General features: G+C 36.3%; 1 protein-coding gene across 3 annotated transcripts; it reads left to right on the forward strand.

Annotated features, from left to right (window-relative positions):
* The first annotated feature begins 459 nt into the window (after positions 1-459).
* Positions 460-18,780, forward strand: LOC106059388 (uncharacterized). 3 transcript variants are annotated; one of them, XM_056029008.1, is made up of 4 exons: positions 460-659; positions 10,030-10,112; positions 11,878-12,273; positions 17,018-18,780. In XM_056029008.1, exons 3-4 carry the CDS (start codon positions 11,925-11,927, stop codon positions 17,467-17,469), a joined length of 801 nt encoding a protein of 266 aa, XP_055884983.1. In that variant the 5' UTR covers positions 460-659; positions 10,030-10,112; positions 11,878-11,924; the 3' UTR covers positions 17,470-18,780. The 3 variants fall into 3 exon arrangements, with proteins under 3 accessions (XP_055884983.1, XP_055884984.1, XP_055884982.1); XM_056029009.1 differs by lacking the exon at positions 460-659 and adding an exon at positions 9,879-9,946; XM_056029007.1 differs by lacking the exon at positions 460-659 and having other exon boundaries at positions 9,958-10,112.
* Positions 18,781-18,807: the final 27 nt, after the last annotated feature.

Raw genomic sequence — 18,807 nt, forward strand, 5'->3', positions numbered from 1 at the left:
TACTGAAAGCTCGTAGGAACAGTCGTCTATCCCTCTTTAAAAAATTGTTGTTTTTTCTTGTAGGCTACTGTATCGCAGTAGTTCCCCTTGCCTTTTAAGAGAAAAAAAAGGGAGAGAATTAGGAATTTTCATTTGTCTTCTCTCACGCCAGTTTATAATTTTTTATTTTTTTTTTGATCTTTGATAATGTCTTATTGCTTCTTTTTGAAAAGGTGAAACAAGAGGAGATAACATTCTAATTCAAATAGTTTAAGACGTACTTCTCTACCCAATGTAACAGTATTATTCATAGGCCTATACATCAGCTCCAATTTATATATGAATATTTTACACCTACTATTCCAATCGCTAAACAGCACATTCTACAGATAATAGGCCTATCTCCCCTAAGCTAGTATATTTATATAAAACGAAATTAATTATGACTTATTGATAAAATAGTTGTTCAACTTTTCGTTTAATTCATGTTTTGTTAGGGGCAATGAATAATCAGTTTCAACTTGATCCAAGAATGGGGAGTTAACGTGTAAAATATTTCTACCAGACAGACAGAGTTGATATATATTTCTTTTATTTCGGCATAGGCTGATATAGAAACTAAAAGATGTGATTATCACCCCCCTCAAGGGGGTGGGGCGGATGTGATCATCAAACGAACGGTAAATAGTTGACTTTATGTTTTCAATTTGGTTTGTTTTCCGGATTTGACATTTCTTTCTTTCTTTCTCCAACTTCCAATCATTGGCGGATCCAGTGGGGGGTGGGGGGGGCGGATGAATTTTAGTAAAGAAATCACACAATTTGTATACGAATTTATTAGTTATGTAAATAATATATACTAATTATTTATATTTCAACCTATTTTTAGATTATTTTGCCCTCTTCTGTAGTATGTTGGCCGATTTGGTGGGATGAGGAGGTGGCGATGGCATCAATCCCGCCCCCCCCCATAAACTTTCGAGTGTGGGGGCGGCGGTCCAATTTATGTGTAGAAATCACAGCTTGTTAACAGAATCAATTAAATATCTATATAATTAAAACTTGTTATTGATATTGTAACCAATCTTTTTATTAAGTTGTTCCCCTATTAGCCGATTGGGTGATGTGTGCAGGGGGCGAATACATCTACTGCCCTTCCCACCTAAACCCTTTGGGTGGGGGGGGGCGGTCTACTATTATTTAGAAATCATAGTTTGTAAACAAAATTAGTTGAATTATTCTATATTTTTTATATTATGTCGCTACACTTCTGAGATCTTAGCCGATTCGGTGAGGTGGGGGGGGGGGGGGAGGCGATTGCTTCTACGGCCTTCCCAACTCTAGCCCTCTGAGTGGGGGGGGGGGGCGGTCCTATTTTTATAGTGAAATCATAGTTTGTGAACAAAATTAGTTGAATATCTATATAATATAAGGTAGGCCCTACATATTGATGTTTTAACCCATTTGTATATTATGTCGCACACAGACGCTGATCTCAAATTTTATCATTAGTAAATATAAAATGAAAAGTGTTGTACCAGGTGGGAGGGGCGACACATGCAATCGCCTTTCGTCCATTGGTCAAACAATACTTTTTCTTTTGTATTTTAGTTTAGAAATTACAAAATAAAAATAAACATCTTTCACTAATATAGGCCTAATTAATATAGGCCTATATCATAAATTAAATTCTTATAATGAGACGCCCCACCCCGTATTCTTTAATGCCAAATGCAATCATTAGCAGAAAATATAAGAAGGAGCGAGGAGTAACGTTTTCACTCTACCGCACTCTCCCCTTTCTAGATGAAAACATGACGTTTTAAAACAGAATAGTCAAACATGGCGACAGAGTTTATGCGACTTATCTTAGTTATTTTAACAAAGACTTTGTTTTGGAAAATTTAGAATTCATACGAAATTTTTCATCATAAGAGTAACAATTGAGATGAGTTCCGAATCCAAATATTATTTTCCTAGTCACCTTTTTCCAACCTCCAACTGATATGTTTCTATTGTATAAAAAAAATTTGAGACTATAACTCACAATATATACTTGAATCCTAAAAATGTAAAAAAAATAGAGTAGAATGAGTAGAATCTAATTGGTCCACTTAATTTCTCCTCCCACTTCAGAATTTTTTTGTTTAGTATAGTTCCATGTTTAGAGCTTTGAATTCTAGTTCTGTAACAAAACAAAGCTACAAACATGCCTATTGAACAAAATGTATCACTTACAAATGAGCTTTGTTTTAAAAAAATATAATTTTCGAATAATTTTTTTTTCGGCGGCGATCCTCAAAGTCTTAATCTAAATATGTTAGGTATCTTATCTTATCAAGAAACAAATCGGTTGTATCTTAATCTAAATATGTTAGGTATCTTATCTTATCAAGAAACAAATCGGTTGTATCTTAATCTAAATATGTTAGGTAGGCCTATCTTATCTTATCAAGAAACAAATCGGTTGTATCTTAATCTAAATATGTTAGGTATCTTATCTTATCAAGAAACAAATCGGTTGTATCTTAATCTAAATATGTTAGGTATCTTATCTTATCAAGAAACAAATCGGTTGTATCTTAATCTAAATATGTTAGGTATCTTATCTTATCAAGAAACAAATCGGTTGTATCTTAATCTAAATATGTTAGGTATCTTATCTTATCAAGAAACAAATCGGTTGTATCTTAATCTAAATATGTTAGGTATCTTATCTTATCAAGAAACAAATCGGTTGTATCTTAATCTAAATATGTTAGGTATCTTATCTTATCAAGAAACAAATCGGTTGTATTTTCAATGTAGCCTAATATAAAGGACCTGCAAATTCATATTAGAATATTTTTCAAGCAAAACATTTTCAAAAGGTCCTTTTTGAATAGGATAAATAATAAAACTGTCAGGAGAATGCGTTTCGCTTGTGAAGAATGCAAGAAAACGCTTTTGGCTTCGGGCTTCGCCTCAACATGGCTGTTTTTTTTTTGTTTTGTTTTTTTTCCACCTAAGATTGAGAAACACTGCTTTAAAAAAATTCATACATATATATATATATATATATATATATATATATATATATATATATATATATATATATATATATATATACGCACGTACTATACGCACGTTAATGCATAGGGTTAGGGTTTACTGGGCGTTAGGGTTAGGCCTAGAGTTTGGAAATAAATCACCCGCTCCCACTCCAAAGTTCTGGATCCGCTAGTGCTTCCAATGTTAATCTATTGGACTTGAAAGCCGAGTCTGTCATTTGATGAGTAAGTTATTTAAGGTGCAAGATTTGTTCCACATCATATATTGATAGATTGTAAGTGTTAATCACGAATTTGTTGATTGCGTGATTATTTGCTGGGACTGTATAGTAGGTCCTATATTTTTTCCCCCTAGGCAACCCAAGCGTCGGTTAAACTGTGACCAACGTAACACCTATTCACCAAGACCTTGGTCAAATCGATATCAGGGCTATTTTCATGTGGCGTAACTAGATCGTCGTAGGACGAAGCCAATTCCTCTCAATAGCCTACATGACCAGAGCGGAGTGCCTATAATTAGGTAACCAGAACACACACGCTTTTGCCAGTGACCTCTATCTAGGGGGTCCTATTGCTTTATCGCCACTCATTCACATGGTTTGGTCCGCTTACTGCTCGGCATGGCACTTGGGGCCACCCGTGAGAGATTTGGAAAACTGCTTCACAAGTGAGTCTGACTTCATCAACAAAGTGTGGATCCGAGGGCCCTAGATTTATAATGTAATGTTGGAAGTGATAGGCCTATATATATATATATATATATATATATATATATATATATATATATATATATATATATATATATATATATATATATATATATATATATATATATATATATATATATATATATATATATATATACAGAGTTTTTTGATGTGGGGAAAAAACTATTACCGTACTACTCTTGTATTTTAACGTTTTTCATTAATTTATAAGTAGCCTAGTTAAAAATTAGGCAACCCATCACTGAGTACCGGCACCTATTTTTTGTTTTTACAAAAAAGCACTGGGTTGTTTTCCGGATTTGATATATTGTTACGTATTATTTTTATTATTGTTTCTCTAGACTCTAGATCTATTAGGCCTACACATTAATTACATAAAAAGTTTAAAATAATTGATACAATTACACATAATATAAGCTTTGTTTTTTTATCATATCAATATGATATAAAGTGTCTTTTGTGGCAACGTAATCTCGCCCGATAGTAATTGTATAAATATGGTCATAACCTCGCCTACCTAATAGCCCGCTAGTATATATTTTATATATATATATATATATATATATATATATATATATATATATATATATATATATATATATACTACTAGCGGGCTATTAGGTGGGCGAAATTACCGTTGCCACCAAGGACACGCTTTATATTAGGCCTATATATAATTATCATGGGCGTAGCCAGGGGGGGGGTTCTTGGGGTTCAAACCCCCCCTCCCCCCGAAATGAATTTCCCCCCCCCCCGCGGGGGGGGGACGGAATTAAATGACTGATTTTTGCTTTCATTTTGTTTATTTTAAGTGAGATTTTAATACTAAATCATCACTTACCACAGCACAGCCGAGGCAGTTTTGAGTTCAAAACCCTCTACCAGGGGGTTTTGAGTTTAAATCCCCCTACCAGTGGGTTTTGAGATTTTAAAAACCCCTATCAGGGGGTTTTGAGATACAAATCCCTCTACCAGGGCCTTTGAGTTTAAAACCCCCTACAGGGGGTTTTGAATTTTAACCCCCCTACCAGGGGTTTTTGCAGTTAAATCCCCCTCTTCTATAAAACAAAACAAAAAAAATGCAAACAACAATCCCCAAATTCCAACAGCAAAGTTGAGGAAGATTTTGATTTTAAAACCCCATCCAATATTTACGATAAACCCCATCTTCAATATAAAAAAGCAAATTACACACTCAAAATTCTATGAGCGTAGCCAAAATGGGTTTTGAGTTAACCCCCCCCCCCCCTTTTCCAGTTGGGGTTTGAAGCTAAAAAGTACCTCTTCAATATAAAAAAAAAAGCAAATTACACACTATAAAATCTATGAGCGTAGCCAAAGGGGTTTTGAATTTAAATCCCCCTCCTCCAGGTGGCTTTTTTTTAAAGTTGAAAACCCCTCCAGATGGTTTTGAGTTTAAAATTCCCCTACAGAGCGTTTAGAGTTGAAAACCTCTCTCTTCAATATTATTTTAAAGCAAACTACAGTCACAAAATTCTATGATCGTAGCTAAATGGGGTTTTGAATTAAAAACAAAACAAAAAAAAAAAAAAGAGATTTTTTAGTTTAAAACCCCTCAACAGATGATTTGATGAAAAAACTTTCCTTTTCGATATAAAATCTAAAGCGAAATACAGGCATGTAATTCCAAGAGCGTAGTCAAGAAAGTTTACAAATTTCTACCAGTGGCTTGGGCTCCATTAATTAAGTGTGAATAGTCTTCTGCCGAAATTGAAAATCATGGTTAATGGCTAGATGGCTAAGACAGATTTTAGGAGTCAGTCATAGAGATCGGGTCTAAATCAAAGAAATCGTATGCCGAACTGGGAGTCGAATCCTTAGTAAGGTTGTGACAGAGCGTCGCATGAGGTTTTGCGGGACATGTTATCCGACAAAATGAATTACGCAAAATAAGAGTTGCGGAAACAGCTTGCCGGAAAATGCGCCGAACGGCGCGAGAGGGTCTAAGTCAGTAAGAATAGCACATTAGGTTTTTGAAATAAAACTTTTTAATAGCAAGATAATGCACTGTAGATACCTCAGAATATGCATTTTGTTGGCTTTCAATACCAGAAATAGTGCTCGGCGGCGGGGCTTCGCCCCGCGCTGGGGGAGCGCTGCGAACTCCCCCAGACCCCCTTGCATTTTGTTGGCTTTCAATACCAGTAATAGTGTTCGGCGGCGGGGCTTCGCTGCGAACTCCCCCAGACCCCCTTGCTATCAAGGGCGGGGAGGCTACAATAAACGTCTTCCGAAAGGGTCAGAATGTAATAAAGATTAATTATGTACACACACACACACACACACACACATATATATATAATATATATATATATATATATATAAGAAATTTTTCCGCGGGGGTGGGGGTGGGGGATGGGAATCCCCCCCCCCCAAAAACCTCCCCGAAAAAAAATCCTGGCTACGCCCATGATAATTATATACCCAGAGATTACTTTTAGAACACGTATATATAGGCTAGTTCATTATAGCTCCATGGCGAGTTCAAACAAGTAAGAACTATATAAATATTCTTGTATTTAAACAATTTCAAGACATTTTCTTACGCTGTGAAACTAGAAACACCATTGGTAATTTCAAATCAAATTATTTAGGCTATGAATTTATGGTAATTATTGATTGAGCAGAGTTATAGAATATGTTCTCATTTGGAGTTCGATGAATTCCCTCCCCTCTGACGTTATCCAAAGTTAAATAGATTACAAGTAGCTTATCATCCGTAAAGCCAGGGGTGGGAACTGGGAACATGAAACTGTAAAAAGAAAAAATGCTCTGCTTCTATATCGCTCTGCTAGTTTGGAACATAAGAATAAGATCTACTAGATACAGTGGCGTAGCAAGGTACCCGTGGACCCGGGTTCAAGAATATGTTGATGCCCCCCCTCCTCCCCCCCCCCCATATAACAAATTTTGAGTGTGACAAAGAAATCGAATAGTTTGTATATATCGGTACATTTACTAAATGACATTCTAATCAAACTTCAACACCACAGCTGAAATAATCATTTAAGACCATGTTTAGGTTCTGAGGTTCTGTTTAGAACAGTGAACAAAGGGCGCAAGCGACTGCTTTTGTGGAAACAATGCCTGAAGGCCATTGTACTGTTTACTCATCATAGCCTTGACATTGCAAGTAATTTAAAAAAAGATAGTGTTTATTTACTGAAGTATTTGTACAACCAGTTACATACTTGAAGCAGGGTATTAGTTCAGCCAGTTCTGCAGACTTCTGGTTCTCACAAATTTGAAAATCTACAAGTGACTCTCTGATTAAGATTTCTTTGGGTAGTTCGTCATCAGAACTTACAGAACATATTCAGAAAATATTGTTATTTAATTAACTTTTAATATTTCTTGAATGTTGTCAACCATGATAGAGACGCAGATTGGATCTCCTGTATAATCTATGCTAAAGTTGCATTGCCAAACAGGTCTAGTATCTCATTTTGAATCTGTGGGTCGAGGTAAAGGCTTGTGTTTTTGTTTTCTTTAGAATTTATGTACTGCTAAAAAAATTGTCGTTGTTACTTGTGTCACCAAAATGATAATTGTTGTTGTTACTTGTGTCACCTAAATGATAATTGTTGTTGTTACTTGTGTCACCTAAATGACAGTTGTTGTTGTTACTTGTGTCACCAAAATGATAATTGTTGTTGTTACTTGTGTCACCTAAATGACAGTTGTTGTTGTTACTTGTGTCACCTAAATGATAATTGTTGTTGTTACTTGTGTCACCTAAATGACAGTTGTTGTTGTTACTTGGGTCATCTAGATGACAGTTGTTGTTGTTACTTGTGCCACCTAAATGATAATTGTTGTTGTTACTTGTGTCACCTAAATGATAATTGTTGTTGTTACTTGTGTCACCTAAATGATAATCTTCGCGATGACCGCTAAATGAAAGGTGGTTGCATGCTTATGTCAAAACTAACATTCACTAAGCGATGAATTATTTCAGTCCCTAACCCTAACCCTAACCCTAATGTAGGCCTACATCACCCACCATTCTCAGTCCTTCATGTTGTCTGTATGTTTGGCAAGCTTGTTGGTGAAGTTAAGACATTAGTAGGCCAATCATGTTTTTTTTGTGTTAATTTTTTTTTTTATAAAGCTAATATGTTTTACATATTTCGGATGTTCCTTCAGAGTTGAAGATAGTTTACTTCCTAGTCCAAACCTCCCGCAGGACGACGGGGGATGGGAGCGGGCAGGGTTTGAACCCGGGACCATCGATAAATCCAAACGACAGTCCAGCGCGCAAACCGCACGACCAGGCAGCCATCCATGTATATCAACTCTGTCTGTCTGGCAAAAAGTTTGTACACGGTGTTTCTCCCACACCCAATCTCGGATCAAGCTGAAATTTTGTACAATTATTTCTTTTACCTCACCAAAAATAAAAAAAGAATAAAAAAAAAACAATTAAATAATTAACTATTGTTGATTAATTATTTTGTTTAGTATCTCGAACAAGGGAAAGGTATAAGGTGATACAAGTTCAATTAGTCCACTTTATATTTTGTAGATAGAAAAGTTTGAAACTAGCATTAGATAACTGTAAAGCCTTCTGTTACTTTAAGCACATCAACTTCTTCAGATTTAAAATACATATCTTTTGCTTGTTTAATATCTTATGTTATGTCTCTGGTAGTAGACAAATGAAACTAAGATGCTTACTTCAAAGGAAAAAAAAGCAGGAAAAAATCATCATGGCCTCACACAACATAAAGCAGCGCTATGGCACCCCTGTAATAATGCAGTGGGTACCGAGTCACATAGGTGTGACTGGCAACACTATTGCAGACTCCTTTGCCCACCCTGGAGGGCAAATTCCACCAACTGAACAGGCTGTAAGTTTTTATCATGCCCTGGCTATAATTAAAAAAACAGAAATGAAAAAGTGGTTTGAGTGCTGGGACAAGTTCCAAATAGCCAGTGGAGTCTGGGAGTGCGTGAGGCGCCCTGGCCGCACTTCCCCGTGGTGGAGGCTGTCCAGGCCTGAAAAAATCATCATGGCCTCACACAACATAAAGCAGCGCTATGGCACCCCTGTAATAATGCAGTGGGTACCGAGTCACATAGGTGTGACTGGCAACACTATTGCAGACTCCTTTGCCCACCCTGGAGGGCAAATTCCACCAACTGAACAGGCTGTAAGTTTTTATCATGCCCTGGCTATAATTAAAAAAACAGAAATGAAAAAGTGGTTTGAGTGCTGGGACAAGTTCCAAATAGCCAGTGGAGTCTGGGAGTGCGTGAGGCGCCCTGGCCGCACTTCCCCGTGGTGGAGGCTGTCCAGGCCTGAGCAGGCTATTATAGCACAGTGCAGGACAGGCCTCTGCCCTGTTGGCTCATATTTCTCACGGCTATGGTCAAATTTCGATTCACGGTGCCCCCGCTGCGGGGAAGGCTGTTTGACTGCCCCAGACTTGCTAATCTCCGCCTCGACAGGTCTGGGAAACAAAAAATTCTCGACCTTTATGGTGACATATACGCACTACGCAAGACAGCAGGGTTTCTGTCCAGGGCTTTTGCAAGAGAGGATTTAAGCCTCTCAAGCCCTCACTCAAATGGAGTTTGATGATGATGATGATGAATTTTATGTAACGGCCAAACCAGAGTTTTTCAGCTAGTAATTTTTTTCTCCCAATGATATACCTACATAAATTGTCAAATTTCTAGGAAAATCGTTAGAGGCGTTTACCTACCCGTCCAGTGCCCATGGTCCAGTTTCTATCCACGTTGAGTTTGCAAGCTAATAAGAGGAATCGTAATAAAAAAAAAGGGTTGGCCTTTATAAAGCAATGCATTCTGACTAAAACTTCGGAGCTCCAAAATATCGATAATACCAAATGTTCTTAGCGACTATTTCAACGGTTAGTTTAATACTTTTTTTAATACGAAGGTGTTGTTCAGTTTGTCTGTCCTGTACATATTTCAGGGACCATCGACAGTTTAACACGCAAGTGGATAAATACAGGAAGTTAAGTGTTTGGCGGTTTCTTGACATAAAAATAAGGAGTCGCCAAGACAACAACCAAAATATTGAACAGTCAATACATCGGGGGAGCTAAGGTGAGTTGTGACAAAGGGATTTGGGGCGGGGTAGCTGGACGGCACTGCAAAAGGAACCAGAGATTGGGAGGAGAGGGCGTCTTTTAACAAAAGGTAGTGAGAGGTTCTGGACCGTACAGGCTTGTTATGTCGTGTGTTGATAAGACCTAATAGTCTTTTGTTGCATTCTGTTCCAGGTTCTGGTACCTAATGGACCGGCTAGCTCACGTGACGTGTGAATAACTTAGTAGAGTGACCTCAACATAACAAAGACTGCTGGGTAACGTAGTTTCTGTTCTTCTTATCGTTTCATACAACAAGAGTTTTAATAAATATTTGAAATAGGACAGTTCAATACAATACTGGCATAAGAAAAGAATAAAATAAATAAAAACTATCCATATTTCTATAATTATTAAAATCTAATTTGTATAATTCTAGTTATAATTTTAGATACTTTAAGTAACCTTAATAATTAGCTAATATATTATACTGATAGCGCTATAATTTCACATTATGGAGGCGCTCTAAAAGAGTTAATATAAAATCTAATATAAATAATATATATAAATATAAAAGAGAAAGAGAAATGTTTATGGGAAAAAATCTTCAAAATTTCCATTCTGCAATTTGAGAATATAGCCTATCTTTAAATTGCTCGAGTCATCATTGAAAAGATTATCATTGAACATGTCATTATCATGAATTAATTAATACTAATAAGAATAATCTTTATTATCCGTGATGAACTTCGCTTTACACTTGTGCATGACACAAAACAAATTCGAGCAAACAATGTGTACGATAGCACACGAAATAGACGTTCATATCCCGGTCTCTTTTCAACATTGCATGTGAAATTTACACTATTTTACAGTTTGTTCAACAAGTTAATTGCCCAAGAAACAAAAGAGTTCTTGTGTCTATTTGTTTTTAAAGTGATCAGTGTCTTCTATCTTCTTTTTGTGATGGTCAAATGTTTAAATCATGAAGAAGATTCGAGGTTGATTTTTTATATAGCTTTCTTAGCAATTCTTTTCTGAAATAGGTGTCAACTGCGGTTTGTTTGTTTACTTTGTTGCTTCCTATTCATTATGAGAACAGTAGCTGTGGGTTCTGCTGTGTAGAAAACCTGCCCATCATCTAGTCATTATTATTAACACAAGGCGAAATGTATTTTCTTTTTCTCCTCCCCGCACTAAGGAGACTCCACTCTCACTAAACAGTAATGTCTTTCACGACATATGATATAGAGATCTAGTTCTAGGCCTTGAGTGTGAAGGGAGGTAAGAAAACAAATTAGACGGAATAAGCGAACGAAATGGAAAGCTTTTTCTCATAGCAATCCTCAAGCTTTTTGTTGAATAATCTAACTTGCCTAAAAGTAATCTAACTTGCCTAAAAGTAATCTAACTTGCCTAAAAGTAATCTAACTTGCCTATAAGTAATATAGCCAAACTTGCCTAAAAGTAGCCTAATATAACTTATATAGTAAAGTTCCCCTTTCAGACCTTGTGGTCTATAGATCTACTTATATATTGAGTCTACTAATAGTCTCTCTAACAACGGTAATCCTATAACAATAATTATTGTTATAAAAGCTTGTGTTTTATTGTATTGTATATATTTATTTTCAAAGAATTTACAATGCGATAAAAGCTATAGATATCATTAAGCATTGAGTTGTAGCATATTGCAGTTATACATGGGAAGCGTGGTCGAGAGGCTAAGTATGCTTGAACTTGGCTCGAAGGGGGCTTGGGGTTCGAGAGCAGAGTTTTGTTTACTGAGCGCCTTAAGGCAGCAGGGAAAACATTCTTCAAGATACCCCCTCCCCCGAACTGGTCCACACATGAGATTGGACCATAGCGCTCTGAGAATGCTATAAGCATGAAAGTAGCGCTATATAAAAGCTATAATTATTATTATCATTAAGCGTTGCGTTGAATTGCGGTTATATATATCCATATATATTTTCCAAAACAGATCTTTGCTAACAGAACCACATTCGTCTTGGTGGTGATTATTATAATAAATACTTTCAGAACACATTTGTATGATTGAAATTTGAATTTGCCCAACCTATTACGTCATGGGATGCTCTGGCAGTAAAGGTTTAAATATTTACAACCAAAACGGGACTTACAATACAGCTGAAAACTCAGTGCAGCAGCAGGGAGAGAACTCCCCCGAGAAGCAGACGACAGAAGTATTGTCACAAGTGAAAACATCGTCACCAGTGGCCACGGAGTTGACTGAAGTTGAGACAAACGAACACTTAGAAGAGGACAACTTAGAAACAGAAAACACGGAACAATCACTAGTAAATAAAGATGGAAGAATTCTGGGACAAACAACAGAAGAGACAGAGGAAGAGATGAAATTATATGAAGAGTCATTAGAAAAGGGAGAGAAAGTAATGTCGGAAATAACATTGCAAGGTGAGTTGCCTTTCTTTATTAAATGGTAGGTGTGGAGGAGTCACAATCTAGAGATTGTATTTAATCCATATTATAGCGTAAAATATCACTGACTGACTGATCGCCTTATGTATCAAGAGATATCAGCAACAGAGGTAAGGATTCGCATGAAATTTCGAAGACATGTTACATTAATCTCTAAGGTTCTTGCTAAAAAAGATTTTGACATATTCGCAGCCTGAACGCCGCAATGCCAGAAAAACTACAAGCGTTCTAATAAACCTTTATATTTTACTTGTTGATATTTCCCCAAAAGTCCGCATTCTATAAGTAATACTGGCAATGTCTTTGATTTTTGTTTGCTACGTGAAGAGACCTATTGCGCCATACTCTCATTTTGAGGTGACCATTGAACACTTTTACGACAGACTAGAAAATGCCAAGGACGCTAAATTGAACGTCACTATTTCCCACTAATTAACAAATAATTAGGCCATAGGCTAATTTTAAAATATTTCAATACCTTTAGATTCATTTTGGTATCGAATCACTTTTATTACCGCTAGTTAGTTGTCCATTTTGGCTTTAAATAAGTTTTTTTGTTAGTCATAGAATGAAAGGCTTAATGCTTTCTCCATAATTAAATATTTTTGAAGGAGCTTAGAACATTTGATTCTGCAGTCCTACAACTTGCACAAAATTACCCTACACCTTTAAAAAAACCTAGCTTATCAACACCTCCTATATTTTCTCAACCGGATAGTGTGGATACACCACAAATCTGTTTCTAGTTTTTCTGTTCTAGATCTAGTAGAAAGGCGCTAACACTGCTCTGTAACAATAAGGCACAATACACTGTCTACCTGTGTCTCGTGTATCCAACTAAAACTTAGTAGCCTAGAATCTTAGATTTCGAGTTTTTACAGGATACACTTAAAGTCTCACTTTTTAAAAATTATTTTTACTAAACATTCAAGTCTTCACACATTTTATTCTATGCTTTTTAGCAAATTAGGGGCCTTTAACTGATTAGTCTCTGCTAGGGCTAAGCAGAAAACATGGTAAAAATGCAAAAAAAAAAAAAAAAAAAAAATTACCGAGCTGTACACCGAATATAATAGAAATATCAAAACCATTTTGTCTAAAGTACTCTCTTACACACTAACACAACAATCTAGTACCAAAATCATTGACTCGGTTGATGCAGCAACTGGGCATTGCACATAGATAAATACAGAAACTGTTGTTTCATTACTACAATAATCTGTGAACATGTCAGTGTTGTTTGTTTTTTAAACAAAAATATATGGCTTTATAAATAAATCGATGAAATCAATTTAAAAAAAAACGACAACTTTTTTTTTCATCAATTAATGCACTTCAACATTTCTGATGGCCTTTTTTAAAACGCAGCTATAGTTTTTGTTTGGTTTTTCTTTTTGTACTTCACAACTATGATTCTTGAAACCCTATAGCGCCGTGCGCCAGAGATGCTGATTACAATCATATTCTTCTAGAATACTGTTTTCGGCTTTATGAATTTTCAACACCTTTTGAAAAAAAAAAGTATTAAGGGAGACGACTATCAATAACGTATCAGTGTATTGATTTGTTATGGCTCCTTTCCAGAGTCACGCAGCAACCTTATAGCTAGCGCTTTATAACCTGGTTACTTAAACTGAGATAACACATGGGAGCGTGGACAATGCGTTTCTATTTCCAGGCAGGGGGGTGGTTAATTTATCCAGCGATTACGAGCCCATAGTGAACACACGTTCTCATTAAACTCAGTCGACTACGTTCTGAGGTTACACATTTTCTTTTCATTGGGATCTTAGTCACTAGACTTACCCTAGCCTTTGGGAAATAAACATAGACACACACTATATAGGCCTAAGTTACTGAGATATTACGAGTCAAATATTGCCTAACTAGTTAAGTACCCCTGGTATTGTTATCATAATTCAAAATACTGTATAGGGACTTAAAAATATGAATAAAACAGAACGAGAATACTTACATGTCATAATTATGCCTATTAGTCCCCCAAAAGTCTACTCTCTCTCTCATCTCATCTCTTTCTCTCTCTTTCTGTTAAATGTATTAGCAATAGGCTACTCTACTAATAAATCTTAAATGTTAATAATATAGATAAAGCCTTTCTAAAACCTGGGTGAGGGAACGTATTTTCAAAAAGGAAGGGGTGGGGTGGCGACCATACAAAGTGGAGGCGATACCGGTCAATTTATTTTTCAAGGGACAAAATGTATTTTCGTTCTAGTTAAATGTTTGTATATTAAACCAATAAAATGACATTATTACCAATGTTTAGACAAGTAAAATTGTTCAAGTCAGACACGTCATTTCATTGTTGAAGTAGGATCTTTTAAAATGTAAACAGTTTTTGTCAGAGGCGCCTGCAACAATATCAACTCAAAACTTTTTTAATGAAGACATTTCCAAAGGCCTCCGCCAATGCGCTTCTTCTTAAATTCATTATGTCAAAATGGTCGAATTTCTGACGTCCGTCGTACATTGTTGTGCTTACGACATTTGTGTGAGAAAAAAAAACTCCACCTTTTTCAATGGCAGGCCCGTCCATTCTCTTATGTTGTGGACGCTCTCTTGGCCTAAGTAGGCCTAGACGATATATATGTATAACATTATTTAAAGACTAAATCTTACCAAAAAATAGAATTAGATTCTGTTCTAGGCGAAAGACAGAGAGGCGTGGTGCCCCAACTGTTCAATAGACTAAGGAATAGGTGAAGATAAACAGAGTCTAGTCAAATCTATTTTTAGCACGCTATGAAAATATTAAAATAGGATAACACTCTTTTAGAATATACTTCAGATCATACCAGACAGACAAAACAACATTTTGACAGACTCGCACAAAAGCTTATAGATCTACTATATAGGCCTACAGACTACACAAAACTAAAAGCGACCTCTCTCACTTCGGAGGACACTATTGTATATAGAAAAATGTTTAATACTTCTTTTTTTTCTTTCGAGAATACGAGAATAACGCTGATGTATAGAAACAAGTCGAATGTTTTTTCCGGACAGTTTTTAATGTGAAAGCTTGCATTTATCAACTAGTATTCAGATCAAAAGTTATGCTGACCATGCTTTCTGGAAGAGTTTAACTTTATGAAGACAAAACAAAAATGTAACTTTAAAAAATCTTTTTAAAAAATTAAAAACAAATCTAAACGACGTTTAAGATCTCATGTATGCAAGTGATCTCATGTAAATCAGTGATCTCATGTAAGCCAGTGATCTCATGTATGTCAGTGATCTCATGTAAGTCAGTGATCTCATGTATGTCAGTGATCTCATGTAAGTCAGTGATCTCATGTAAGTCAGTGATCTCATGTAAGTCAGTGATCTCATGTAAGTCAGTGATCTCATGTAAGCCAGTGATCTCATGTAAGCCAGTGATCTCATTTAAGTCAGTGATCTCATGTATGTCAGTGATCTCATGTAAGTCAGTGATCTCATGTAAGTCAGTGATCTCATGTAAGCCAGTGATCTCATGTATGTCAGTGATCTCATGTATGTCAGTGATCTCATATAAGCAAGTGATCTCATGTATGTCAGTGATCTCATGTAAGCCAGTGATCTCATGTATGTCAGTGATCTCATGTAAGTCAGTGATCTCATGTATGTCAGTGATCTCATGTAAGTCAGTGATCTCATGTAAGTCAGTGATCTCATGTAAGTCAGTGATCTCATGTAAGTCAGTGATCTCATGTAAGCCAGTGATCTCATGTAAGCCAGTGATCTCATTTAAGTCAGTGATCTCATGTATGTCAGTGATCTCATGTAAGTCAGTGATCTCATGTAAGTCAGTGATCTCATGTAAGCCAGTGATCTCATGTAAGTCAGTGATCTCATGTAAGTCAGTGATCTCATGTAAGTCAGTGATCTCATGTAAGTCAGTGATCTCGTGTAAGCAAGTGATCTCATGTATGTCAGTGATCTCATGTAAGCCAGTGATCTCATGTATGTCAGTGATCTCATGTAAATCAGTGATCTCATGTAAGTCAGTGATCTCATGTAAGCCAGTGATCTCATGTAAGTCAGTGATCTCATGTAAGCCAGTGATCTCATGTAAGTCAGTGATCTCATGTAAGCCAGTGATCTCATGTAAGTCAGTGATCTCATGTAAGCCAGTGATCTCATGTAAGTCAGTGATCTCATGTAAGCCAGTGATCTCATGTAAGTCAGTGATCTCATGTAAGCCAGTGATCACGTGTAAGCCAGTGATCTCATGTAAGTCAGTGATCTCATAAAAGCAAGTGATCTCATGTAAGCCAGTGATCTCATGTAAGCCAGTGATCTCATGTAAGTCAGTGATCTCATAAAAGCAAGTGATCTCATGTAAGCCAGTGATCTCATGTAAGTCAGTGATCTCATGTAAGCCAGTGATCTCATGTAAGTCAGTGATCTCATAAAAGCAAGTGATCTCATGTAAGCCAGTGATCTCATGTAAGTCAGTGATCTCATGTAAGCCAGTGATCTCATGTAAGTCAGTGATCTCAAAAAAACAAGTGATCTCATGTAAGTCAGTGATCTCATGTAAGCCAGTGATCTCATGTAAGTCAGTGATCTCATGTAAGCAAGTGATCTCATGTAAGTCAGTGATCTCATGTAAGCCAGTGATCTCATGTAAGCAAGTGATAGGCTTGTTTTTATGTTTATTCTGCAATATGAAATGCTGCAAACTATCTTTTTGCTCTCTCTTCTTGTAAACTAGAGACAACAGTTGATCAAGAGTTGGCAGATGACGAGCTGCAAGTCACTTGTGATACAAAGCACACTTTAAGAGTGAAAATTCAATATTCTTCCCGTGTCGGCGTCGCAAAGGATGACGTCATGTATCCTGACGACCAGCCGGCTGCTGATGATGGCGTGGAGCCTTCTTGTGTCGACACACAGGCTTGTAGCAGCGATGAACAGCTTCTCCTCGGCGACGAAATACTTCCACCTGCCAACGCTGACGTTACAGAGCCTGCCTGCTCTGAAGATCAGCCTGCCTCAGGTGACCTTCACCTTGCAAGGGAAGACGTGAAAAGTGCCTCTGAAGATGTTCAACCAACCAGCGAGGGTGTGAACACTGATAGTTTCGTCGAGGCACAACCCCAGTTTGACGAAATGCACCATTTGGTGGAGAATTCGCAGCCTCTGTGCGTGGACATGATACCATAAGCTTACTTGACATCTCTTGTACCAGTTTTGTTGATTCCATGATATGATTCATTTGAAAGTATCAAATAGTTTATCTGTTATGTTTGTTGTTGAAGTATTAACTATGTTATGTTTGTTATTGAAGTGAAGTGACATGTAATGAGATAGGGTCTCCTGCCCTTGCAATATTTTTTATTCTTAAAAAGAATTTTAACACTTTCACAAAAGCTGGAATTCTAATGAATTTTGCTCATATCTATATGCAGTGTAACCTATTAGACATATATATACAACAACTATTAGTTGCAAAGTACTATTAAAAGAAAATTCAGCTATTTAATTAAATAAATCTACTATTAAATGAGTCAGCCATTATGTCTTATAACTTATGCGTTTGTTTGTATGTTTTGTATATATATATTTTAAAGAAAAATGCGTAGACATTGAGGGTGCCATGTTTTGAGAGTTGACCTTACTACAAGCAGAGCCTAATAAGAAAACACACACCCATGTCTCGGCTCAAACTTTGCACAATTATTCATAGGCGAAGGCAATACAAGTTTGTAAATGTTGATTATGTTTTGGATGTCCCTTCTACTTCCTAGTCCAAACCTAGGGTTGTGTATGAGCCCGGGACCATCAAGACAACCAAACGACAGTCCCGCGCGCAAGTACACATTATTTGAAATACAGCTGAAACTGAAGGTAGATATAGTTGTCATACATTTTGAGGATTGCTAAAGTCATTCTATTAGTCTGATAAAAAAAAAAAGCTAGTCATCCTATATATGTATGAGATGGCTGAGAAATAATTAAGTCATCCTATTTTTATATTTGCTACGTAAAATAAATTTGAATTTCCTAATCAAGTATGCTGTTTAAAATATAAAATCAATTTCATTTGCTTAGCATTCTGAACTTATTGAAGCTAAACTAAGAACAGAAAAGCATAAAAGTGATACCAAGTTTTGTTAAGAGATAATCACATCTTGCTATTTCAAGATCTACAGAATGTATTGATTACTTCTTTATAACTACAATTCTCAATGCGTAAGTAGCCAACAGCAGTTTAAAAGATGGGATTACAAAATGGACATTATGTTTAGCTTAGATAGATTTGACTAATGATTGTAAACCCAAAGATTTAGGTCTGTTGCTATGGTTATTTTGCAAATGATGTTTTATAACTTTACAAAATTGAAGCATTAGAACAAACTTTGTTGTTAGTGTATTGTAAGCTTTACTCTCAAAGACAGAATTCTGCCTAATGTTTATGAGAACTATACAATATCCTGATATCTGTTCTGACCCAACTGTATGACTCCCTTATCTTACATGCACACAAATAAGGCCAAGACA

This window comes from Biomphalaria glabrata, chromosome 5 (genome assembly GCF_947242115.1).
Source record: "Biomphalaria glabrata chromosome 5, xgBioGlab47.1, whole genome shotgun sequence".
NCBI classification, from domain to species: Eukaryota; Metazoa; Mollusca; class Gastropoda; family Planorbidae; genus Biomphalaria; species Biomphalaria glabrata.